The following is a 25,979-nucleotide window of genomic DNA, read 5'->3' as shown; positions in this document are numbered from 1 at the left end:
TTCCCTCTGAGAGGGAGCAGGATTTCCAGAGGATGGCCCTGGTACCCCCCAGCTGGGGCCTGCCAGGCACTTTTACGGGACTCTCGGCAGCTTGCGAGAACAAGATCGTCTCTTTCTTCAGAAGCCAGGACCCCTCATGTCCCAGAGGCTCTGAAAAAGCCTGGAGAGGCCTCTGGGGCTTCATCCACACACTTTATTCCTCCTGCCCCACGGCCCCCGCCACTTCTCCTGAGTGGGGTGTTGGCGGCCGTTGATGGCCTCTTGGAGTTGGTCGCTCTGTCCCCCCATCCCTGTGCTCCAGCAAGGGGGCAGGCGACCGTGGAGGTCCGAATGTTCCAGGAGGTCTGCCCCTTGATAACACAGCTTCCTACCCTCCTGCCCCCCCCGACAGCTGATGCTAACGGACCAATTAGAAAAGGCTGAAGGAGCAAGACATTCTGGTAGGATGGCAAGCAGCCCCTGAGGGGTGCCGAAGGGCCTTCTGTCCCCGAGAGCCTAAAGCGCTCTGGCAACAATACCTGATTGAAAGTGACCAGGAAGTCCCGTATGCTGATGGCTTCGGAAAGTGTATCGCTTTTTATTTCGATTGTTATATCGCCGTGAGTCACTGAGCCCTCCGTTGGCCAATACTGGTAGCATTTATCCTTGGGGGATAAAATACAATTTTAAGTCTCATAGGAAATAACTTGCTGTTATCAGTTTGATGCTACGATGCAGAATTGCTCCTCAAACCACTTAGCATACTTGATCTGACCAAATAAATCCCATACGGATACAAATATGAATGCCCATTGATACTTGTTGACCAAAGGAATCCAGAAACTGAGACGCATGTATTTGGAACTCTGATACAGGACAGTAGTGACATGATGCAAGGAAGAAATCTCCCTATTAAATCAATGGAGCTGGAAAAATTGGTTTTCCATATAGGAAAAGGGCTGGGTCCCTGACTCACACCCTACCAGGGCTGAGAGGAATGGTCCAGCACTCCTGGGGTTGGGCAGTGCACAACCTGCCCTCCCATATAATGGTAGCTTTGATTTTCATAAAAGTAAACCCAGAATGGGTTAAGACTTAAAGTCAAAAATGAAACTGTGAAAGCCTTACAAGAAAATGTCTTTTCATTTTGGGGTGGAAGAAGGGCTCAGTAAACAAGGCCTCAAAAGAGCTAACCACCCACAACACAAAGATTGTGACATCAGATTCTAACACAATGAACTTCATCAACAAACCTCATCGAGGGAGTGAAAAGACATGCTGTGCCAAGATATTTGCAGTTCCTGAAACCAACGAAGGCTTAGTATAAAGAATACGCAAAGAATTCTTGTAAGTCAACACGAAAAGAACAAACAACTCACTAGCAAAATGGGGGAAAGCATGACCAGGTGCCTCGCATGGAGGAAACGTGCCATCTATAAATATAGGAAGTGACGCTCGACCTCATAGGCATCAGAGGGATGCCAAGCAGAGCCAAGAAGGGATGATACATATGCACGCCTAGTCACTCAGCAAACATGAGGGTCCCTAATGATACTAGGGACATCAGGGAAGGATCTCTCTCCTACACAGCCCGTGTCCACTTTGGAAAACATAACCACTTTGCAAAGCAGTTAGGAACTATCTCGTAACTTAAATTGCCACACGCTCTCCAACACGGCATTTTGTTTCTTTGGAGAACTTTCTATTCATGTGCAGGAGGATGTACCAGTAGTACCATTTTTAAGATAATAAAGTGGAATCAACCCCATGCCAGGAGAAGGGATGCATAAACGGATGCAGGATGTACATAGCGTGTGCAGTGGCACAAAATGAAACACTGATGAATGAACCGCAGCTCTACGCATCAATGTAGAAAAGCATCAAAAGCATCATTCTGAGTGGAGAAAGCAAGTCCCAGAAGAATATATACTGTAATGACACCCTTTATATAAGGTTCAAAAGCAAGCAGAATGGAATAGTAGTTTTTATATCCAATAGTAGCGTATTGGATATAAAAAGATTTCTCAAGAAGCAAAGAACACAGCCTCTAGGACGGCTTTAAAAGAGACCAGCAGTAGTAAGTGTTGGTAGAGAAACTGGAACCCTTGTACGCTGCTGGTGGGAATGTCAAATTGGGCAGCTGCTTTGCAAGGAGGTCTGGCGGTTCTTCAAAATGCCCGGCTATATGAGTGTGCAAGCCAGAGCTCTGGTATGGCCCAGCAATTCCACCCCTAGGTGTCGACCCAAGAGAAATGAAAACACACAGCCATATAAGAACTCGAACGTGGACGTTCCCACCATAACTCCTAATAGCTCAAGAGTGGAAACAAACCCAATATCCATCAACTGGTGAACGGTAAACAAAACGTGGTACATCCGTACAGGGGAATATTCATTGTCAAGAAAAAAAAAAAAAGAACCTATTCTTGATACGACATGGTTAAAATCTGAAAGCATTAAGCTAAGTGCAAGAACTGGATCACAAAAGGCATGTATGATCTCATTGACATGAAAGATCCAGAATAGGCACATCCATAGAGTCAGAAAGTAGATTAGTAGTCGCAGAAGCTGAAGGAGGAAGGGCTGGGGACTGGTGGCTATTCGTGGGTATGGGGTTTCTTTTAGGGGTGATGGAAATGATCTGGAGTTAAATAGTGGTGATGTTGCGCAACTCTGCACATGTATTAAAATTCACTGACTTATACCCTTTAAAAAGGTGAATTGAATGGATTGTGAATTGTATCTCAATATGCTGTTTTTATAAAAAAGCAAAGACGTCAAAAACACAGGTCCAGGGTAGTGGTTGTATCTTGGGAGAGCACCCGGATAGATGTACGTTACTGGCAAAAGTTTGGTTTTTCAGCTGGATAGTGGGTTCATGAGTACCTACTACGTTGTTAAATAAATACAGTCCAGAAAGGCCCTGGATGGATCTCTGGGGACAGGGAAAGACTTGACTCATTCAGTTCAACCAGGACAGCATCCATAAGGTCCACCTATCAATGCCTGTGTCCTTATGTCTTGAAGAAAGTAAGTAAATGTCGCTCTGCTCAATAGATTTTGATCAAAGTTGCCATTTGTGGAAAATACAAAATGGTAGACTTTCCAGGCCGGTTAAATAAAATATCAGACAAGAACAAAAGCCAGTGGGTGGTCATGGCTAAGCAAATGGAACTTCTTTTCATTTCCAACCTGTCTCCTTCCCCAGTCACTGTGGCCAGGCCTCAGCAGCCGACAGTGGTGGGCCATTCCCAGGGGAACACTGGGATCATGCCAGGTGGCCTGGGCCACGAAGGGTGCACACTGTCCCCGAGCCGGGCACGAGCGCCCCTGACCTGCTCTCTCTCCTGGACCTCCGTCAGCATCACGACCGTGTGGCACTTCCACTCCCACACCATCCTCCAGAAGTCCTCCACCGTGTGCGCCAGGGGCCCCTGGGTGGCGATGAAATAGTCCTTCTGTCGGTAGCCCTTCAAACAGGGAACAGAGATGAGAGTCTGACCTCCTTTCATCGTGGGCCCACTACAGAGACGGGGTTCAAGAGAGCCCGGGGTCTGAGGAGAGGAAAATGTTCTCCAGCTTCCCTGGCTGAGCCGAGCCCTCGCTGGTGCACACATGTACACACACACACGAAGTCTGCGATGGGTCAAGACGCCAACTCTCGCTGCAATCGAGGCAACTCCCCTGCAGCACCTGGGGTCACCTCTGTGCCACCCGAGAAAGCACTGGTGTCTGTGCTCTCACAGGTTTCTGTATGGTGGCTCAGCCAGCATCACGGTGGTGGACTGGGTGTGGACATACAGGATGTGGGTTCAAATCCAGTTCCCTTCGGCACAGTTTTCTCATCTGCAAAGGGAAGTTCTACAGCAGACTTGGCCGCTGTGCATGGAGACTGCTGGTGACCGTGCTGTGAAGACACAACTGCACTGTGCACAAGGAACCGGTTGCAGAAAGTGCAGGCTAGAGAGCCGTGCGAGCACCCGTGTGTAACAGGTGCACATGAGAGACCAAAAAGAAAAATCGCTTAAGAACAGAATGAAAACTAGCCAATTACTAAGCAGCGGGCCTATGGTCTCTATTACCAAAATCCATTCTTCTTTTTAAAACAAAACAAAACAAAACAAAACAAAAAAAACAAGTTAGTCTGCTAACGAAATGGTTTGGATTTCAGGATTCCTCCCTGATTGTGAAAACGAGTTAATGAGGGGTCCCTGTGATCACAGACAAAGGAAACGTGCGTCTTTGCAAAGGACGCCCAGGGCCGCTGTACTCACATCTATGAAGGAGGCGTTGATGTAATCCGTGTATTCCTGACCCCTTTTCATGGAAAGGATCACCCGATTGAAGTCATCTGCAAAGCAGCGTGACCCCTCAGTTAGCACAAACACCGGTCCTGCCTTGCAAACTTCAATTTGTTGCTACGAGTTTCCGGAATAGAAAACTTAATAAAAAATCGCAAAGTCAAGTCCCTGGAAGGGTTTCTTTATAAAATAGGTTAATTAAATTGGCCCAGAAAATGGTGTTTTAGTAGGAAAGCCCTGAAAATATTCCAGTTGTCATTTTCGTTTGTCACGAATTGAGGTAATTCATACCAAAATACGAGCCTTAAAAATACTGCATTTCAGGAGTGAAAGGAGGGTGGCCAGGCAGGCGGCCGCGCAGCAGCCAGGGTGTGAGGCTGAGGCGGGCTTCCCGCAGCCCGCATGCACTTTTCATGCTCGGTGACACTAAAGCATGTCAGGAGCGGGGGTCCCCCTGCAATGGGGTGCTCCCCCTCCCTTCCTTTCTTTTGGTTCCTCTGATCTCTACAGAGTTCCTTTCCTCCCCCCTCAACAAACAGATGCAGGCCCTCCCTCCTGCCCCGTACCCGGGGCCTCAGCAGCCTAGGCCCCTGACTGCACCCCTGCCGCTGCCCGCCTCCCTAAGGCCTGGAGCCTGATGTCTCGTATCAGAAGCCGCCCGCCTGACACACAGGACCGTCTGGGTCATCGGTCCTCGCTTCACAGGTGGGTGTTTTCTTCCTAACACTCGCCTTGGCCTCAGGAGCCCTTAACCCCAGGCTCCGCGAGGGTGTCCTGCCCTTGGGCCCTGGCTCGAAGAGGCGGGTCGTCCAAGACTTTCACGGGGCGCCAGCCCTGATCCCTTCCTGCCCCGAGGGTTTAAATTCCCGGGGCGGCCCCGGGGCTGCCTTACACGGGATAATCTGGATGACCCTGGCCTTCTTCATGTTGGCCGGCAGGTTGCCCGTCCTCATGTTCTCCTTCATGATCCGGACATTTGTCAGTTTCTGCAGTCAAGAAGGACACACCCATGAGGTCACCACACGACACCCCGAGCGGGTCCCTCAACCTTGTAACCGCACCACCGTCAAGGGCACCTGTTATAGGGCAATAAATACCTTTCTCCACCTACAGACATTTCCTCAATCTTGGGAAATAAAACAGTGTGCACGACACGCTCCCCCACACGGGGTGCCGCTCTGCTCTGAAAGTCCCCGATTCTTCTTCCCCCTAAGTCCCAGGTGGGGCAGCCACCCTGATATTTCTGGGGTTAGTCAGGAGGGGAAGTGAGTGAGAGTGTGGCCTCCTTTCCCTGGTCGCTCGTCTTCCTTCCGAGTCAGTCCACACTTACCCTGAACTCCTCCTCCAGCCCGATCTTGTCGAAGTGGCTGGTGGTGCCATGGAGCGTCTGCAGGTGCTTTTCCAGGGAGGACACGTCCAGCTCGGTGTCCCCATAGAGGTAGTACTCCAGTAAGGCTTGGTAAATGAACGTGTACTGCATCTGCGGGGAGACCCAGAGCGCCCAGCACCCTCGAGGGAGCCCCGCAGCCTCTGGCCGCTCGGAGCTCAGCAGCTCCAACTTCCAAGCTTCCTCTTCTCCACGTCTCACCAGAGGGAGGAGATTTGGGGACAAAAGTCAGATTAACAGCCATTTGTAATGACCATTTACGGCGTTGGGTAAGGATCACGCAACAGCAGGCATTACTGGGCCCCGGGCCCTGCCAGGCGCTGTCATACATGCACCCTCTGGGGGACCGTCGCATAGTTTCGGGGTGGCGAAGGGGTCTGGGTCTGCTCTGTGCAGCTCCCGCCGGGATGGGGGGCTGGGCCCGGGGCAAGGCGCTACTCACATCCGTCTGAACCATCTGGGGGCGCTGGTTGCGAATTCTTGACACGAACTCAAAGACATCGACCTTCTGCTCGGCGTGCATCATGTCCATCATGGCATCGATGACTATGAAGGTGCCCGTCCGGCCCACGCCGGCGCTTCAGGGACAAGGAAGACGCCACGTGGTGAGGCACAGGCGCCTCCCCCGGCCCGACCACCCCGAGGCGAATGACTGCAGAGCCCACCTGTGCGCCCGGACAGAAGGACAGAGGACAGCCCGCCCTCGCGGGGAGCCTCCAGCGTCACTTAGTGCCCCCTTTCCTCCGTTAATAAAGAGCAGATCTACGGCGAGGCCAGCAGAGGGCACCGCGATCTCAGGAAAATGCTCTCAAAATGCTCCTCCACTAACTACAGAAACTGTCCCAAAGGTTTCTCAGAAAGATCTGTGCCAGCAGCCTCCCGTGACGTTGTGCGAGTCACTTGCTTCCGTTACCCAATGCTGACCTGTCACCATGAGTGTAAATGGATTCTTTTTTAAATGTCACACTTGAAATGGCTTTTTTCCCAGGTTCTTTATAAAAAGGAGGCTCCCGGGCCAGGTCTGACGGCCCTTAAGGAAGGTCAGCCTGAAGGGGAGGCACCAGCTCGCTCCCTCTGGCCTCCCAGGCCTCACCCCAGGGTGGGCTGAAGCCAGCTGGCCCCTAGGGCCTCTGCTCAGTGGCCTCTTCGCTAGGAAGCTACCCGAGTGGCTTCCCGGGTTTGGATTTCCCGCCCTCCCAGTGCGTGCCCCACAGCACCTCCCGGGCCTCCGTCCTGCCCTCCGCCACCTGCCGGATCTCCCCCAGACGGTGGGCCGCGCGCACCTGTTCCCGGCACCCAGGACAACGCGGGCACGCGGTGGTGCTCAACCAACATCTGCTGAACGAGGGACCTGCTAGGGACGCACACTCGTGTGTGCAGCATCTTGCACCAGAACTGCACACCGAACCGGGCTGCCCCCTCCAGCCCCTGCAGCGTTAGCCTCTTGCAAAAAGGAAAATCATCTCCTTAACAAAAAGGCTCACAACTTAATGAGCTGAGTCCCCCTACTTCCCTCCTTTTTTTTGGTGGGGGGGTGGGAGCTACCCCTCTTTCGGGTTAGGCTCCAAAATGGGGCTAGGACAGTGGTGAAGACCGTCCCCCGGGGCAGACCCCTCATCTCAAAGGGGAAAGCAGGTAAAACACACGAGAGGCCCTTCGCGGGGGTCTTAGCTCTTCACAGATACAAAGTCAGAGAAACCAGCGGGTGCAGAGCCAGGTGAGCCCCACCCGATGCGCGAGGAAGGCCACAAAACCACCGGCTGGAAGGCTGGAAGGCCGTCAGGGTCCCTGAGCTGCTCACAGGCCCCCTCGGCTGGCCCGGGGTGCACGCGGGAGAGACACCGCGCTGGTCCCCCAGGAAAAGGCTGAGGCCAGGTGGTCCTCGCAGCCGGCCTCCACGGGGATGCCGATCTTGGGGGATCCAGGCAGAGGATGTCGGTTCCTTTTAAGTGATTAAGAATCTAGCGTTGAGGATGAGTGTGTCAGCAAGGACACTAGGAAGCCAAAGCCCCGGGGGCCTTACATGGCCTGGAGCTGAGAGCCCCCCTGTGAGGATGAGCGTGGCCCTGGAGGTGGGACGTGGAGGCCGAGGGCTGCCACCCAGCGGGAGCCTCTCCCCCACCCTGCTGGCTTCCGGCAGGCTGCGCTCTGGGCAGCAATTCCTGCCACCGCGTGACCGTGACCGTCGTGGGTGGGCGCCAAGGACCGCCCATCTGCCCACTCGACCAACCGACAGGGTGGGGAGGCACTGGAGTGGGGAGGCCCCGGCTCAGGAAGGGAAGGATTCGCCAGGAAGGAGGGGGCTGGAGCGGGCCGCCCCTTCCACTTCCCGTGGATTAAACACCCGGTGGCAAAACAGAACATAAAAGAAGGCCCGAGAGCCCAGGAGCCGCAGTGGCAGCACCGAAGGGAAACCTGCCCACAGGGAGACGAGCACGTGCTCACCGGCGAAGGCAGGCACTCCGGGCCACGGAGGGGGCCCAGCATGGAAACGAGATAAATGGCCAGAGCACCTGTGCTGGGCACCCGTGGGCGGGACGGAGCGAGCGGGGCGAGGACAGTGTCACTCACTACGGTTTCACATGCACCACGGGTCTGGCGGGATCACAGCAAAGCAGGACCAAGCCCCCTCCCTGTGGCCACCCAAGACCCAACACAGAGGCCGTTTCTGTAGGTCCCGCATCCCCATCCCGGGGCTGGGCCGGCGGCCACCTCGAGAAGCCTGCGTCAGGGAGAGGCGGCAGCTGCAGTGGTCTTGCAGAGCCAACGGGAACTCAACCTGGAGCCCTTCCAGCCACAGCTTCTCCAGCTGGGGCCATCGGACTCTGGGTCCTGAAGACAGGCCACCAAAGTCCCCAGGGTGTCTGCCAGAGGGGGCCCCACATCTCTGATGGGTCCACGGAAGTCCCCGTGGGGGGACTCGGGCCCTTCCATCCAGGCGTGCCCCTGCTGCATGGAGGGAAGGCCTAGCTCACCAGGGTCTCACTTGGTTTTGGCCGTTGCAGACAGGTTAGTTGGGAGTACCCTGGCACTGCCAAAGGACAAAAGGGACAAGGGACAAAAGGCATCTGCACACAGTGATAAGGATGCTCTGAACCTGCCATGCAGGCCTTTGGGTAGAAGGAACATGGAGACTCTGGCTTCCAAGAAGTCTGGGCAAGAACAGGAGCGACGGACAAGACGCCCCGGCTGGGGCCAAGCGGGACTGGCCCACAAGGCTCCCCTCTCCAGTACAGCTCTGGGAGCAGCTTGCAGGGCTGGCAACTGTCACCCTACAGATGCCACCTCACTTCACGCACAGCTGCTGCAATGTCCCTTAGCTCCCAAGGACCAGGGCCAGGACCCCAGCCCTGGCCAGGATGCCAGGGGCCTCCCCTTTCACCCTCCCAGTGTCTTAGGGTTCTAACGGAGCACCCCCGGGGGGGATGGAGAGTCTGGCAGCAGAGTGTTCCCCATCTTTGTGCTTTTATCTCCAAACACAGAATGTGCATAAACCAGTTAACCAATTCGAAGTCCAAGGCCTTTTCTCAGACACGACCTGCTGCACTGGGAGCCAACCTGGGCCTGGAATAACATAAGCCCACAGAGGGGGTTAATTCATACCCTGCCTCTGTGGCTCCCAGAGTTTCAGAGGAAATGAAAGCTCAGTGTGAAAACAACCAGGAGACACCAAGGTGTGCAAAGGCAGAGGGCACCCGGTCGGGACAAAGTGATCACTTTGGAGGCTGCTTTCCCACAACCTAAGCAATAATCACAGTGCTGACAGCTGAGGCTGGTGTAGTATTTAGTTTCATGCAAAGCTCACCCCTGGGGTGAGTCCCCAGCCCCTCTAGGACTGGAGAATGGAGGGTGGAGGAGGATGCATCTGGGAGGAGAAGCGGCAGCCAGGACCTCAGAGCAGGTCTTCAAGATGCCCTGCCCTGGACGGCTGCTCCTGGCTGCTATTAGCTGTGCCTGGGCCATGGCTCCCCGCCCCTCTGAGCCCCCGTGGCCCCTCTGAACCCCCGTGGGCCCTCTGAGCCCCGTGCACTCTTGTATAAAGACTGGGGGCTCCCCAGACAAGTGTGGTTTCCATCTCTACCTGCAGAGGTGACTTGGAGGTCTCTGGGGGAGGTGGAGGCAGGCCAAGTGAAACTGTCGGGAACCCTGCTAGCTCTATCTACCAGGCCTCTTGGCTTTTATCTGTTCTAGGTACTGGGGTTCCCCTCAGATGCCGTGGAAGAAACAGTGCTGCTCTCACGGGTGGGCTGAATGTCCCTCCAGCTCTCACCTCGAGGGATCCTCTGAGGTGTCAGTAGTAACTTGCACTCACCCTGGGCAGGGGGCTGCTTTCACCCCGGCCCTGCCTGCCCTCCTGCCCACCCTGATCCCGGCCCACCGGTCATCTTCCCATGACAGCCAAGTCCTCCAGGTGTGTGTGGGGGGCTGCCCTGTGGTCCCACCTGGACGTACCTGCAGTGGACCACTATGGGTCCGGCGTGGGCCGGGTTGAGAGCCTTCACCTTCTTCAGGAACTTCAGCATCCCGATGGGGGTGAAAGGCACGCCGAAGTCAGGCCAGCTGGTGAAGTGCAGCTGGGAGACGAGCCGTGGGGCTTTGCAGCCATCAGGGAGCTGCTGTGGGGGATGGGGGGTGGGGGTGGGGACATGAGTGGGGGGTGCTGCCTCCCCCCTGCTCCCGACATCACTTTCTGAGGATGCTCACTGCCCCCTGCCACCCCCTGCCCCCGCGGTCTAGGCCCTAGGCAGCCGTGAGGACACCAGGTGCAGCACAACAGACCCCACAGCACCTATCTCAGGCCCAGGGCAGGCCGGCCCCCGGGGGCAGACAGACATACCCCAGAAGCCGGCCCTTGGGCTCACCAACCCCACTGATGAGCAGGGCTGCACTTTACGCCTGCATCGTTACCAGCAGCACCCCCTTTCACTCCCCAGAGTGTCTCCCATTTTGAGGGAAAAGAAGATGCAGCTGGCCGGCGGCCGGCCCTCCCAAGGCCTGTGATCATGGAAGGCTAGAGAGTGTACCTGGAGGTGTGTGTGTGTGTGTGTGTGTGTGTGTGTGTGTGTGCATGTCCTCGAAGGACACAAGCAGGGCAAGAAAATGATAAAGCCCAGCCTCTTCTCATCTTTGCTGTGGCTTCTAGAAACCTCAGACTCCGATTTGGCCATCTAAGCACGCCAGGCCCTCTACCTCTGATTCCTGACACCATGACCTTCTGTTTTTCCCATTTAAAAAAAAATTATATATATATATACATCTCATGTGCTTTGTCCCTGGGCATCGGTATTGAAGAACCTTACATTCTTTCAGGCAGGGCCTGGGTGGGGACAAGCAGGAAGTCAGTATGACAAATACTGAGGAGGTTACAGAAATACTTTCGAGACTGTTAAAAAAAAAAAAAATCCCACCTCACCACTGCAATGTGTGAAATGACATCACGCTGCTGAGTGAGAACCCCCAATCCCGGTGCCCCCCGCAAGTGACCCAACTTCCTCCGCCCAAAACAGTGAGCCGGGCCCAGGAGCATCCAGCGCTGTCTGAGGCACCTGCCTACGCGTCCCCTCATCCGTAGGTTCTTGTCCTCGGTCCACCAAGGCCGACCTGTCCACGCCCCCCCCTCGCGCGCAGCCAGAGCCGCTGCAGTGCTGGGGGCCAGGGGTGGGGACGAAGCTCGTCATATCAAAGACAAGCCAGATGCATACTGACTCTCGACACTGCTCTTTTGAAAAACTATCTTTCCAGAAAGGCGGTAACTGCACACGCTTACGGACTGTATGCAGAACTTCCGGATGGTGTAATCCACCAGAACCACGCAGTCCTCCACGCACACGCGGATGTTTCCATAGGTCCAGCAGCCCTGGTCCGGCCAGTACTGGTAGCACTTCTCCTACAGGGGATGGTGGCACAGAGAGAAATAGGCCTGTGGGTGCCGGGGGCCCGTCTGCACCCGCGCCCTCGACACACACGTGCTCCAGGTGCCATCGCACAGTTTCCCCGACCGGGCAAGGCCCCAGAGAGCGCGGCCACGCGGGCAGCCCCCAGTCTACACCGGGGCCCCCGCTGATGGGGACACCGACACCAGGTGGGGCGTGTCGCTGGACCCGGCAGGGAGTGTTTTCCTTGCTCAGCTCCCCGAGGACAGAGCTGTTGAAGAGGGGACAGCTTAACGCTCCCCACGGCCCCCACCCAGGACGGGGTCCGCAGGGCATGCGCAGCTGCCACGCAGGGACCCACCTCCGGACCTTCCGTCCCCCTATGCTGCAGGTGTCTGCGCGTGGGGACGGCGCATCCGCAGGCCCACAGGACGAGGCCTCCGAGGGCGCGTGAGCGCTGCCCCGCATTAGCGTTACGAGTCCTCAGGACAATTTCCCGTCCGTCCCCCAGGATGTCTCTGAATCCAAGGAGAGTCAAACACTCCAAGGTGACGGTTTGGGCCATTCCTGGCTTCCTGGGGGACCCCAGGACCTCCTGAGCCTCTCCCCTTGAAGGGCCCCCACGGGGCTGTGCGTGCGGACGCCCCCCGCCCTCAGCCTCCTGTCTCCCCACGCGGTGCCCTCCCTCCGGCCCGGCCACGAGCCGCTGGGGCAACTGCGTTTCACAATGTTGAGCCAGAACATTGAAGCCAGGGAGGAGGCAAGAGAAGTGCAAGCAACGAAGAAAAGGGAACTCTATTGAGAAATGATTTCATCTGAAATGGTGAAAATCAAGATAGAGAAGCAGGCCAGCTCTGAGTCACAGAAATGGAAAAATCCAGTAGGAGGCTCCGGGGGAGAGGGGGCTTCTCGGAGACCCACGGCCCCCCTGCCCGTCTCACTGGGTCTCCTGTTTGTAAACAAGCCCCCTCCCCGCCCCGTCCCACCCCTGGCAAGTGGCAGCGGGAGGTGGGGGTGTGGAGGGGGGCTCATGTCCCAGGGCCCCCCGGGGCTCCCGGGGAAGCGGCCGCCTCCTCTTCGGGGGCCAGGGCCTGGTCCTGCCGAGGCATCTGCTGGGAGCGTGGGAAGGGTTCACTGCTCCTGCCTTGAAACCCCCGCCTGCTGTCACTCTTTCCATCCACGGGGTGGGCGGGATTCACCGCGGGAGAGGGGTGGCCCTCTCCAGCCCTGTCCCAAACCCCTTGGAAACAAAACAAAAACCCCATCCTACCCGACCGGAAAGGGTGACTGGAGGCCTTTTCCTGTGCTGGTTGGCAGGCATAGAACAAATCAGTGACGGTGGCACTTGGCAGGCGGCTCCTCCGTGCCCGCCCTGCCCGCCCTGCCTGCGGCCAGTGTGCCCTCGAGCCCCAGCCCAGCTCCCCGAGCCCTTCGTCTCAAAGGGCAGCCCTTCCCCGGAGCCCGAGCCCAGCTGCCGGAGCTTGGTGGGGCCCAGCAAGCGGGTCCCAGGCCCCTGCGTGACGGCGGGGCTGGGGTAGAGACCAGCAGGCACCGACTGGGACCCAGGGAGCAGCAGGACAGAGGTCTCCCCCCACGCTGACCCTTCCTCTCCACCTGCTTGCTTCCTCCACCTTGCTCTGGCCCTCACCCTGGAACATGCTAGAACAGTCTCCCCATCCCCAGCAAGTCTCCTTCTAGCCTGAGATTTTTCCACCGTGGAGAGCGAGCTCACGTCCTGAAACTCAGGCCCCTGCTTTCTGCTGTGAAGCCTGCCACGGGCCCCCGTCTCAGCCTTCCACCGGAGCCCCAGGCCCAGTTCCCAGATGCATCCCTAGTGGTTCTGCTCCCAGCATGTCTGGGGGCCCAGGAGATGACTCGGGGCCTGGCGATCACATCCCCCCCACCCCCACACCCAGGGTGTCTCCCTCGGAGTGGATTTGGTCAAGTCCTCCCCCAGCTTTTGAGATTCCATGTGACTCCAGCCCGTGCCCTGACCCATACCCAAGAGAGGGTGTGGCTCCCGCAGGGGGGCCCCCTCCTTCCTGCCCCAGAAACCACAGTCACGCTGTGCTGTGACTTAGTTGATAGGGATCTGTGTCTCTTAGGTCAAGACCGAAGGACTAGAAGGCACAGAAGTGGCCCTGCATGCCCCACGCCCACCCGGGGCTCCACCCGCTGCACCCTCGGTCCACCTGGCTTGCTTGGCCCTCCCTACCTGCCGCTGGCCCTGTGCTCTCCGCTATTTTTTTTTTTTTTTTTTAAGATTTCATCTATTTGGGACCCCTGGGTGGCGAAATGGTTTGGCGCCTGACTTTGACCCAGGGCGCGATCCTGGAGACCCGGGATCGAATCCCATGTCAGGCTCCCGGTGCATGGAGCCTGCTTCTCCCTCTGCCTATGTCTCTGCCTCTCTCTCTCTCTCTCTCTCGCTCTCTCTCTGTGACTATCATAAATAAATAAAAATTAATAAAAAAAGTGTAAGATTTCATCTATTTATGAGAGAGAATGAGCAACAGAGCACAAGTGGGGGGAAAGAGAAAAGCCGACTCCCAGCTGAGCAGGGACCCCGATGCGGGACTTGATCCCAGGGCCCCCAGGATCACAACCTGAGCCAAAGGCAGATGCTTAACTGACTGAGCCACCCAGGTGCTCCTCTCTGCTATTTTTTATGTCACCTCCTGATACAGTTTACACTTATCTGCTTTCTGTTTGGCGTCTGCCCCCCCCACACACACACACCCAGAGGCAAAGACATAGCAGGAGGTAGGGTTTGTGAGCTGGTTCACGCCCTTCCCCACCGCCCCCCACTGCCCCCCACCGCCCCCCACCCCCCGGGGCGGCACTGCCTGCCCAGGACAGCAGACACCAAGGAGCATTTGTCACATTTAGGGAGTGAATCTGTTTAACCTTCTTCTTTATAGAGGTTTCAAGCTCTTTCTTACAAAGCACGTGCATCACGTGTCACGTTAGAAACAGCTAAACGGGGGTGATGAATCCACATTCCTTCAATGCACCTCGTTTTCCAAGAGCATCTCTCTAGTCTGGGTAAGAAGCAGGAAATGCATGTGTAACTCGAGGCTGAGCCTCTCAGGCCTGAGCTCCGTGGCCCCCACCAGGGCGAGAGCAGCCCGCTGGCCAGGGACCCCCGGCTGAAAAAAAGAGCTAACTCCGTGACATTTCTGCATCACGATCTAGAGCAGTGAGATGCCTGGAACACAGCGTATTTATTTCAAGATAAAAAATGCTGTGAGCCACTGGTGGTTTGTTGTTTTTTTTTTTTTTTTTTCTTCAGCAGAGATAAGAAGGGAGAGGAATAGGAAAAGGATGTGGTGAGCATGCCTCCCAGCAAAAGTACCAGAAACTAAAAGAGAGTCCTCGGTGAGTGAGTCACGAGGCTGGGCTCACCTCTTTCCTCTCCTTCACGTTGGTCAACATGACAATGGTCGCAGACTTCTGTTCCCAGATCATCCTCCAGAAGTCATTAACCGTTTCCTGTTTGGGGCCTGCATGCAGAGGAAAAACCCCAAGTCACACCGGAAGGGGGGGTCACCGTGGGTCGCAGCCCCTGTCATCCTGGCCTTGGGGCCCAGCTGCTCTGAGGCGCGAAGGGCTGCTGTGCAGACCCGGAGGTCTGTGGCTTCTTGCCCTGTCCCACCACAGCCACACCCCTGCCCCCCCGATTCCCCCCCACCCCCCGCCGGGGATGGGAGTCCTTGGGGAGCTCCTCAGCTGCACCCAGGGGGTGACCCCATTCACAAGCAATAGAGAGTATGCAGAGGAGGCTTGGGAATACGCCTGCCTGCGCGTCAGCGTGGTGTGCATCCACTCCAGGGCCTCGCCGAGTGTCTCAGTGCCACGCAGAGACAGATGCAGACAGACACAGACCACAGGCCGGCTGACTCACCCTCCGTGCCTAACCCCCTTCCCTCAGCTCTCAGCTGCCCTCGCAGCTGGCAGTGATTCAGGGCCGTCCAGGGAGCTCTGGGCTAATGTTCCTGGGGAACGGTCTGAACAAAAGATAAAGTGTCCCCAGAAGAAAGTCCTTGCCCTTTGCCCTGCATCCTGCCTGGATACAGACACAGTGCCTGGAGATGCAGCAGCTATTTTGTGACCCTGAGGAAGATAATGACGTGCTCCAGAGGGTGGAGCAGGAAGATAAAGGGGCCCCTCTCCCTGGAGCTGAGCTGCCTCCAATGCTTACGAGAGAGAGAGAGAGAGAGAGAGAGAGAGAGAGAGAGAGAGACAGAGAGAGACAGAGACAGAGACAGAGGTGTTGATCTGTGTCAGCTAATGCCTGTCAGGCTTTCCGACGTTGTTGTCTCCTGAGTGTATGTGTACGTGTGTTTACCTAGGTTTTAGGGAATGTGCATTTTTAATAAGCTCTCCAGTGATTCCGATGTACACGGGCTTTTGGGACCTGTAGTCTGAAAGGCTCTTGCCTAAGAAGGAGGAAGTCCAGGAAACCAGCTGATCGCTCCACACCCCTCGCTTCATAGCACCAGCTCCCCGGGGCGGTGGATGGTACGTGGGCTTGGAAGCACTCGCACGTACAAAGTGGACTGTGTGCAAGGTTGAGGGCGAGCTTCCAGAGCCGAAGCATCCTCACGGTTACGGCCTTGAGCTGAAAAGCTACTCTCTCCCCTCCCCACTGCACCCCTCCCCTCAATAAAACAACAACGTGGGAGCCACACAGGGCTCCACCAGCTGAGAGATTCAAGGTTGTCTAATGTCACTGACATGGTCCCACTGGCCTGTCACGCAGGTGTGGAGAAAAGCCATGTGTCTGTTTATCTCACGTACACACTGGGTGGATGCACATCCGACAGGCCTCTTACACCTGCATTTGGAAATGACCGCACCTGCCCGGCTCCTCACACGTCTGCCCTGACCACAGAGGGAGACCAAGGTGCCCGAGGGCTCCAAGTCGTCATGCTTCACAAATGGACGTGCAGAACGACCTCAGAATGCTCGCTAAGACGCAGATGCAATAAGCACTGCTGCCCAGCTCCCAGGACCTGCGGACGCTCCGGGGCAGCGCCTTGAGCTGCAAGGCTCTGAGAGATCTGTGACCCCCCTGCATGCCCTGAGCTTAGGGACAGGTGGGACACACTGCACCAGGCAACGCAGACGCCGCACTGCACACGTACGAGAGGCGAGGAGCGGAAGCCCCGTGTTCCTGCCATCAGGTAGTGCCAGCCACGACATTTTACCCAAACCTTGTTCTGAGAGTAACAATGCAAAGCTTACCTTGAGCTGCTATAAATTTATTCTTCTCTTTGTAACCCTAGAAGAAATAAAATCAGATTAGTAGTTTTTCATCATTCTCTTTGCTGCTTGGAAAGCAACATAGTAATCATGAAAAACTTACTAGTGATTTCAGAATTAGTGGGACTTTGGTTCGTCCCTCTGCAATACTTCCCCAGACACGCACACACACACAAATGGACACGCATTGAGATATTTTTAACTGGTTAGTACATACAAATTCTCCTATATTGTGCTTTTACGATAATTTTATGATTTACATTAAATGATTTTTAAGGTTCCAGTAAAGTGGATTCTTAATGCACTGAATATGGTTTTATCATAAGTTTGTTTGTCTCTCCCGTTCAACTTTGTCAGTAATGTAAAGAATGCTGTGACACACATTCTTTGTCCTTATCTGTTTCTTTTTTTTTTTTTAAGACTTTATTTATTTGAGAGAGAATGAGCAGGGGGAGAGAAGAGGGAGAGGGAGAAGCAGACTCCCAGCCGAGCAGGGAGCCCGACACGGGGCTCGATCTCAGGACCTGAGATCATGACCGGAGCCGAAGGCAGACGCTTCACTGACTGAGCCCCCCAGATGGCCCTGCTTATCTGTTTCTTGAAACTGAATATCCAGACGGATGCTAACTTCAAAGGACTGGGTGATTCCATGCTCTCTGGGCTCTGGCCAAACTGCCCAGGAAGGCTGGGACAATCTACATTCCTGGCTCCCCCAGAGAAAAATCACGATTCACATTGAGCCCCTAAATGATCCAGGCATGTGCATCGTGCTGGGCTGGGGGACAAAAAAAAAAAAAAAAAAAGAAAGAAAGAAAAAGAAAAAAACAGACTTACATCTATGTAGGAAGCATTAATGTAGTCTGAACAGGGGGTCCCGTCCACTTGGCTCAAAATCACCCTGGAATGATCATCTAAAAAAGAAACAACAAAACATGCTATTAGGACAAGGCAATCACACCTGCCATACATTTCTTCCGTCTACAGCATTAAACGCCGCAAAGGACACCACCGGGTCTTCCATGGTGATCAGAGGGACAGAGGCGGTGCCCTTCTTAAACGTTTGCATGAGACCCTTCGTGCCATGAGGGTGGGAATGCACCTGTTTTGTTGAATATCACGTCTCAGCACTGACGACAGTGCCAGGCCCTCCCCAGGTGTGCAGGTAAGAACTTCAGTGCCCGGGAGCGGGGGCTGCTGGATCTCCCCCTAGAAACAGGGCAGCAGCACGGGCTGGGACCCCACAGTGAGATCACCACATTCTCAGAAACCCCAGTTGGGCCCCAGTGTTAACAACCATACTCAGGACAACCCTGGGTGGAAGGACTGAAGCCCGCTCTCCCAGGCTTTCCGGGGAACGGACAAGCCGACTCCACAGCCTGATCCTCACCCTCAGGGCGGCTCCAGGGATGGCGGGTGTGCAGGACTCACAGACCTGGGCTGGGCGCCGTGGGCCACCTGCCTGGAAGATCCTGCCTTGTTGCACGACTAGTCTCCAGAGTGGGAGGACTGACCACAGAGAGGTCTGTGTGTGAGTGTGTGAGTGTGGGGAGTGCGGGTGAGTGATGTGTGTATGTTTTCCCTGTGTATGGTGTGCACGTGCGTCTGTGGGGTGTGCACGTACACACGCACGGGGGAGGCTGCAGCCGGAGCCCCTTTGTGATTGCGGTGGGTTCTTGCCACTTTTGCCTCCGTGGGCCACTTCCTCCATTTAAAAAAATAAAAATTAAACATTTTATTTTATGACTGTGTTACTGGTGAGTATAAAGCTTAATGTAATCCAGACTGGACTGTGTATATATTTTTTTCTGATTTCAAAGGGAACTAGATGGTTTCATGGGACTTTAGAAGTGCTGTGGCCGTGGACCTGGGTCTCCATGCTGCTGTACTCGTGCCTCTATTTGTACAGCAGCTTCTCCCGGGAGTGGGAGCACTGAGGATGCCCAGACGCAGCCCAGGGCCTGGGCCAAGGGGCAAAGCTACTCCTGGGGTTATTCACGCTGTGCTGGGCACAGAGCGTGGAGTAGAGTGAGCACTTCACATGTAATTACTGCATTAATTATGGAAAAATTCTGTGTCCCTGTCCTGCTTTATCCCCTCCTCATCCCCACAGGACTGAAACTGAGAAGAATGTGCTCGTGGCATGGATCTGGGGCCCAGACCCCGGAGCACCGCTGTGGTCCCCAGCCTACCTGCAAGGCGCTGCTGGCTGCAGACGCCCATCACCTGGGTATTGTATCGCTGGGCCAGATCTGTCCTGCTCCTGGCAGGACAGGGCCAGTGAGGCTCCCAGGGAGAGTCACGACCTAATCAGGGTATCGAACCCCAAACTCAGAGCCCGGGTGGACTTCTCCATGAGACCCTCCTTCTCCGTGAGACAGCCCTGAAGCAGAAAATAGCTCTGGCTGCACACGCGTAAAGCCAAGTTGAAAATAATTTGGATCAGTTTATGCATCGAGAACAGCTATAGAAAGCAGAAGGCAAAAAATAGCCTTCTGGTTAGATTTAGAACCTTGCAGTTTCTAAGAGCTTCCTGTCTTTTTATTCTGAAAGTCACACTTCGCTTTCAAAACATTATTTCCTGAAATTATCAGCTGTTGCTGTTTTTCCAGAGAGAAGGATGCTGCCTCCCGACCGGCCACCGGGAGCTTTCCATAGGCCGGCCTTGTGCACAGAGCAGGTGTCCTGGTCTCTGAACTCGGAGCTCCCTGGAGCCCCATCCAGGACTGGGTCTCATAAAGCTGGTAAAGTTTCAGCCGATCCCGGCTTGGGGAGGACGGGGAGCGGCCTGGACGGTGTACGGGCGGTTGGGAGTTGGCCCTTCTCAGCCCCTGCTGACCCTAACCCCACCCCGAGCAAGAGCAGAGTCTCCCAGCCCCGGGCAGGGCGCGGCAGAGAGTTGAGACCCCCCGCATGACCTCAGTGATACCAGTCCAATGCCATCCTGGCCCCGGGGCATCTCTGGCCAACTCCTCAGTTTAATCGGACATGGCTCTCCTTCGCCCTGTGTCTTGCTGATGCCAGATGCCTTTCAGCAGGTGATCTCCAGGGCACATCCCAAGGGTCTCATGCTGCCGTTCCACAGCCCAGTGTCCCGTCATGTGAAACACATCCACACACCCGGGCAGAGTGCCCTGGCCCCTGAGCAACGCTGGCACCCCGCTTCCTCTGGCGCTGTGCTCCCGGGCAGGACAGGGCTGGGGCTGGACTCTCACCCAGTGCCGGGGGGTGGGGGCAGACTGGCCCTGGTGCAAGTTTTTACTGGCAGGAAAGGCCCACTTCCCTCCGTAGCACAAGCTTGAGAACATGTGGAGATCGGTGACCCTCGGGGGAGGCAGCACCCCACCCTGGGCCACCAGCTTTGCAAAGGGGGTAGAGAGAACAGGTAATTTCCACACCTGGCCGTTACTTCCACTCCCACTGAGGCCTCACCAAAAATATTTTTAATTATCAGTGTAAATGCCACCTTTTAGGGATGCCTGGGTGGCTCAGTGGTTGAGCGCCTGCCTTTGGCTCAGGGCATGATCCTGAAGTCCCAGGAATGGAGTCCCACATCGGGCTCCCTGCAAGGAGCCTGCTCCTCCCTCTGCCTGTGTCTCTGCTTCTCTCTCTGTGTCTCTCATGAATAAATCAATAAAATATTTAAAAGAAAAATAAATGTCACCTTTTAAAAACCACAGGGGTTTGGGACACCTGGGTGGCTCAGCGGTTGAGCATCTGCCTTCGGCCCAGGGTGTGATCCTGGAGACCCGGGATCGAGTCCCACATCAGGCTCCCTGCATGGAGCCTGCTTCTCCCTCTGCCTGTGTCTCTGCCTCTCTCTCTGTGTCTCTCATAAATGAATAAACAAATAATCTTTAAAAAATAAAAAATAAAAACCATAGGGGTTTAGTAAGAGACAAATGGGGATCGGGAACCTGGGAAAGTGCTTGGAGCAAGGAGGTCCTCCACATGTGCATTCAGCAGATCAACACATAAATTACACTAATTAATGAGGCTATTCTTTAAAGCAACAATAGATAATAATACTACTAATACTAATAATGCTAATTTTCCGAACGTCCCAATTTTTATTTGACACAAAATATTCCAAAGACCCCAAGCATCCCACCATGGTTCTCCTCTCACTTGAGCTGCTCAAGCCAAGTGGCTTGCCTCTTCCTTTCTCTGATAACCCACACCCCATCCTCCCAAATCTCCCCATTGCGCGGCCAGAATCTAACTTCAGTCCGAGCCCCCTACCTGCCAAGTGGCACGACTACACAGCATCCTGGCCCATCTCCTTGCTGCTCCCCTGGCTGCCTACACAAATATGCTTGGCCCAGAGAGTATGTGGTTAATGTCTCTTGTTCTAGTTGGATCAGAGCCTCCCAGGGGTCTTTGCACAAAAGACGTGTAAATCCTCTGTAAAGTGCAGAAGTATTATTTGTATCAAGCGCTGGGAGTCCAGAGGCCACACAAATTGGGCAGACCGCAGCTTCTCTAGCCTACAGAAAAGGTGGATTTAACTCTGATCCTAAAAGCACAACCAAGAGCCCATGCACGGAGGCCCATGGACGGGCTGGCTTCCTTGCTCCCACAGAGGCTCTCTCTGAGAAGGAAGGTTCTCTGGAGCAGGGAGGCCTGGGGTTCAGGGTTTAAAACCTTCCTGGATGCCATTCTGCTCCCCAGGAGGGGTCCAGCTGCATGAAGAGTATGAGACCCTCCTCAGCCAGGGGTTATAAGGGCAGCTTGGAACCTCCAAGGTTGTCCTGGCACCGAAGCAGGCTGTGAAAGCCGCCCCCAGGGCACGGCCCAAACAGCTACATCCCTGGACAGACCTGTCAGCCGCCCGGCCTGATGGCCTCCCTGCAGCGCAAGCCCACAGCCGCTGGTCCCCTTTAGCAGGTGGGGTTTCTGAGCCTTCCCACAAAGCTGTCAAAGCCCTACCCATTCCTTACTCTTTCATTTTTGTCCTTGGTTTGGGGGACCCACTGCTGGTGGCCAGGGACACTGAGTCTGAGTCAGGGAGATGACCAGGCCACCAGCAGCACGAGACTGGGGCTCAGGGCCAGATCCAGCCCGTGTAGGTGACACTCCCGAATCCCCGGGCAGTGCAGGTCTCGACATCAAGCACAGACTCGGTGGCCAGACCCCCAACGACAGCGGCAGCCCGAGTCCCCGTAGGAGACGGGCACCCACACCCCTATGCAATCGGCACGCAGCAGTGCGGCCCAGGGCCCTCATATCCAAGCACTGGAACCGTCACACCGCACGGTCCCCGGGAGCTGCGAGGGAATGTCGAGTTTACTCCAAACGCCCCCACTCATGCAAAAAAGGTAAAATCTTACTGGGAAGGATGTTGGGATATCTGTTTTTTTCTCTGTTTTCTTCTTTATTGGCCAGTTCAAAAGTTCCTTGTATGTGTCCGGATGGCAACGACTAGAAAAGAATACACAGTTAGCACTAGACGTGATGCATCCCATCGCCGTGTGTACATCAGCTTGCCCTTGAGCGCAGGGATGAAGAAAACTCCGTCTGCACAAACCTCCTGCGGTCCCAGGCCGCGGCCCTCTCTGCCCACGGGCGGTGGTGCCCGGTGCCGGGCGGACATGCGACAGAGACACAGGCCCCTTCAGGCAGGGCGCTCCAGCCGGCAGGCCAGGTGAGCTGTGGGCATAATGATGAGCTCGCAGTTGGACCCTACACCGCACGAGGGCGGGGGGACCTGCCCAAGCACCATCACCAAATCCCGGGGAGCCATGCGTCCTGGCCCGGAGTAGGCCCTCCACAAATACTTACACACTGACCACAGGACAGCTCTGGACCAGGAGAGGACAGAGCAAGGGCACCTGTGCAGACGGGCTAGAAAGGCACCCTGTGACCTTTGGCGGGGGGCTAAGGGATGAGCAGAATGATGCGCTAAGAAGTCAGGTGGGGGCCTCCTTCTGGAGACGCCGAGAGCTCGTGGGCCGGCAGCTGAGGTGCAGCTGGGCCCTTGTGCAAAGTGCGGCTCCCAGTCCCACCCTGGATCAGCATGTTGAACCCCTGGGGATCCTGGGTGCACATGTGGTTTCAGAAGCTCCACCCTAGCCCCCCTGCCTCACGTGAGGACACTGAGGTGCCACTAGGATCCTGTAACAGGTGTGTGGCTCCGTGGATGTGAGCCCAGGCGCCCCGAGTTTGAGCTCTCCCACTACGTGGGCCCCCTCCCATCCCGCCAGCTCCAGCCTCCTCCTGTCGCGTTTGCTGGCTGCTGGCACAGCCCCTGCACCCAGGTGAGGCCCTGGCCATGCACAGTGGCATGGCCCAAATCATGTCCTTCAACATCAACCTAGATATTGACTGGCCCGGAGATCCTGGAATTCGAGTAGCAAGCGTTACTATTTATCAAGCCTCTTTGACAGGCCAGGCACCGTAGGACGAACTGGGACACCTGCTCCAGCCCTCAGAAGACATCCTGAGATGACACAAGCATCACCTGTTTTACAGGTGAGCAAACTGACCTCACCCCCCAAAGCTGCCATAGCTTCATCCAGAGCCAGGAGGCTTGCAAGTGGCACACACCGGGGTGGGGCGGCTGTGTGGCCTGGAGCTGGCACTGGGCCACGAGCAGGGTGCTCACGTCTTCAAGTGTAAAGTCCCCGGGAGACGGGGGCAGTTCTCACAGTGCAGCCGAGGCCTTAGGCTCGTTCCCACCGTGAGTCAGAAGGGCTGGACTTGCCACGTACGGGTGCCTGGAGACCCCTTGCCCAGGTCGGAGGACTTCTCCATCACACATTGAACCCCCCCAGCCAGTGTCATCCTTCTCTTGTTTTGGGGCCACCAAACTGGATGGTCACAAGGCAGAGGCCCCGCCAGGGCCAGGGTGGAGGCCAGCCTGCTGGGTGCCTTGAGACCAACATGCTCTCTGCTGAAGTTCTTGTTTTTTTTTTCTTTTTTGAAGTTCCTGGTTCTTATCAAAGCTGTCTTGACACGGACTCTCTGGACCTGACCTAGACAGGGAATCTGAGATCGCATTCTACAGGCTTCTCATTTTCTACACCCGAAAGCTTTTTTGACCTCAGCCCTGAAAATAAAAATGAGGTATAACACCGTAACGGTGGATGCACGATGTCAGGTGTTCGCCAAAACCCACACAATGTCTGACACAGGAACCCCAGCTCTGGCTTTCAGTGACAAAAGGTCAATATTAGTTATTAATTGGAATGCACGTTAGTGACAGTCATGTGGATAATTGGGGAACCTGTGTGCAGGGAGGGGTAGGGTACGTGGGAACCCTGTACTCCACGCACAGTTTTTCCGTGAGCCTAAAACTGCTCAAAAAATGAAAAGTCTATAGAAATAAAAAATTAAGAAGAAAAAGAGAAGCCTCCCCCTTCCTCGGAGGGCAGGGTGGCTACAGCGCGGTGGGTGGGGTGGAGAGGCTGGAGGGTTCTAGGTGGTGAGGATGGACCTATCCCTGGCAGCGGCTTGAGACCCAGAATATGGAGCTGGGATGGTGACACTGGCTCCGCAGGTGGCACAGAGGGTCACTCGGTGTGAGAGGCAAAGTGCCTGCAGATGGCTGCTCAGATGGCACAAGGGATATGGGACAGCCCCCGGGGAGGGCTCTACTGTCACCGGGTCACCCGTGCCAGGCGTGAGCCATGCACGTCGTAATTGGTCACTAACTACCTTGTGAGTGATCGTCCAATCACATACGTTGGCCAAAGAGGGTTTGCCCGTGTGCTTGCTCGCTTGAGGTGAGCTCTCGTGTCAGTGGACACACACAGAGTGGAGCCACACGTCATGTCCCTACTGCTTCCTCCCCGCTTTGCAGTGCTGGGCAGGGGGTAGCACAATGAGAAGGACAGAGAGGAGCCAGGTGTGGGCTGTTCCAGCAAGCTCCAGGGGACAGCTCTGGCTTGCATGCTGTGTCGGGACCTCTCCTGGCAGCACCTCCCCTGCGCCTTTCTACAACATGAGTGACAGGGCTGGATCCAGGCCCGGGCTTGGAGCCTGGGAAGAGTCTGTCTGGGGAGGTGGGGTGTTCTGGCCTGAGTGGCACTCACTCGCTGGGGTTTAACTGGGGGCCTGGAACAGACTTCGCTGGGCTAGGGCTCGATCACTGCGGCGTGGAGACTGGGATTGGATGTTCCCAGGAGTAGTCCTAAAAAGCACAGCAGCCCAGACACCTCTCGTGCAGACCCTACGCTGAGCCAGGCACGCATCTCTCTCTTGCACACGTCGGGACAATCCTATGGCAGTAGCGTCCTTATTTTATAGGTGAGTAAACTGAGGCAGGCAGAGGTTAAGTAAATGGCCCAAGCTCTCCAGGCTGGTAAGAGACACAGGAGGGCCAAATCCAGCACTTGTGCCTTGACCACTCCACTGAGCCCAGCACCAAACCCTTTCAGTCCACGGAAGCCCTGGATGGGCAATACACACATCTCCAACCCCGTCTGGATGGACTACATTGTGACTCGTCTATTCCTTTCACAGTTTCTGGGACTGGAACTCAGGACAGTGGGTGAGGAGAAGCGGTACAGTAGCCCATCCCAAGTGGGGTCATCCGCATCTGCAGAGCCACGAGTGGGCCGGTCCTAGCAGGCTCCAGCACTCTTACAACAACATGAACCTGGCGTAGGACACAGCCAGCTCTCACCAGTGAGAGGAGCACACCAGAGTCCAGAGAGTACAAGCAGCTTGTCCCGGGTCCCCGGGGTCAGGACCCCGCCTCCTTCCCCTCTGCATATCTACCCACCCTGCATGGCACAGAGCACTGCAGCGGGCCACTGGGGAGGCGCTCAAGGGCAGGGGCCGGGCAGGGCGGGAAGAGTCAGGCATCCAATTTAAAGTCGTGCCCAAAACCCTCAGAAATCAAGGTAGAACAATATTCAAATGCAATATTTCGTTTTTAAATTTTTTTTAAAAAGTCAAGAGCAAAGCAAAAAAAGAAAAAGAAAGAAAAGAAAAAAATATCGATGATGACCAAAGCACAAAAACACAGAACTTCTAAAGAATGATGGGGTGGGTTCAAATGCAATGTTTCATTTTTAAATTTTTTTTTTTAAAGTCAAGAGCAAAGCAGAAAAAAAAAATCGATGATGACCAAAACACGGAACTTTTAAAGAATGAGGGAATGGGTTCAAATGCAGCGTTTTATTTTTAATTTTTTTTTTTTAAAGTCAAAAGCAAAGCAAAAAAAAAAAAAAA

The 25,979-nt window shown here is 55.3% G+C and overlaps 1 protein-coding gene across 9 annotated transcripts in view; it reads right to left on the bottom strand.

The window, feature by feature from the left end:
• Positions 1-25,979, bottom strand: part of PTPRE (protein tyrosine phosphatase receptor type E) — a 158,541-nt gene that overhangs the window by 9,347 nt on the left and 123,215 nt on the right. For 7 of the 9 annotated variants that reach the window (XM_049103610.1, XM_025467638.3, XM_025467636.3 and 4 more), the window contains 12 exons: positions 22,133-22,223; positions 17,640-17,716; positions 16,788-16,824; positions 14,946-15,043; positions 11,435-11,554; positions 10,120-10,283; positions 6,110-6,245; positions 5,611-5,760; positions 5,173-5,266; positions 4,254-4,330; positions 3,315-3,449; positions 519-644 (listed from right to left, as the gene is read on the bottom strand). In XM_049103610.1, the coding sequence (XP_048959567.1) occupies positions 519-644; positions 3,315-3,449; positions 4,254-4,330; positions 5,173-5,266; positions 5,611-5,760; positions 6,110-6,245; positions 10,120-10,283; positions 11,435-11,554; positions 14,946-15,043; positions 16,788-16,824; positions 17,640-17,716; positions 22,133-22,223 (1,305 nt within the window). Of the gene's footprint in view, positions 1-518; positions 645-3,314; positions 3,450-4,253; positions 4,331-5,172; positions 5,267-5,610; positions 5,761-6,109; positions 6,246-10,119; positions 10,284-11,434; positions 11,555-14,945; positions 15,044-15,339; positions 15,580-16,787; positions 16,825-17,639; positions 17,717-22,132; positions 22,224-25,979 lie in introns of those variants that run through there. The other 2 variants (XM_025467637.3, XM_035707744.2) reach the window with 2 other exon arrangements.

The sequence above is a fragment of the Canis lupus genome, chromosome 28 (genome assembly GCF_003254725.2).
Source record: "Canis lupus dingo isolate Sandy chromosome 28, ASM325472v2, whole genome shotgun sequence".
NCBI lineage: Eukaryota > Metazoa > Chordata > Mammalia > Carnivora > Canidae > Canis > Canis lupus.
The sequence above is the reverse complement of the archived record's forward strand: the minus strand, read 5'-3'. Positions and strand labels throughout refer to the sequence as shown.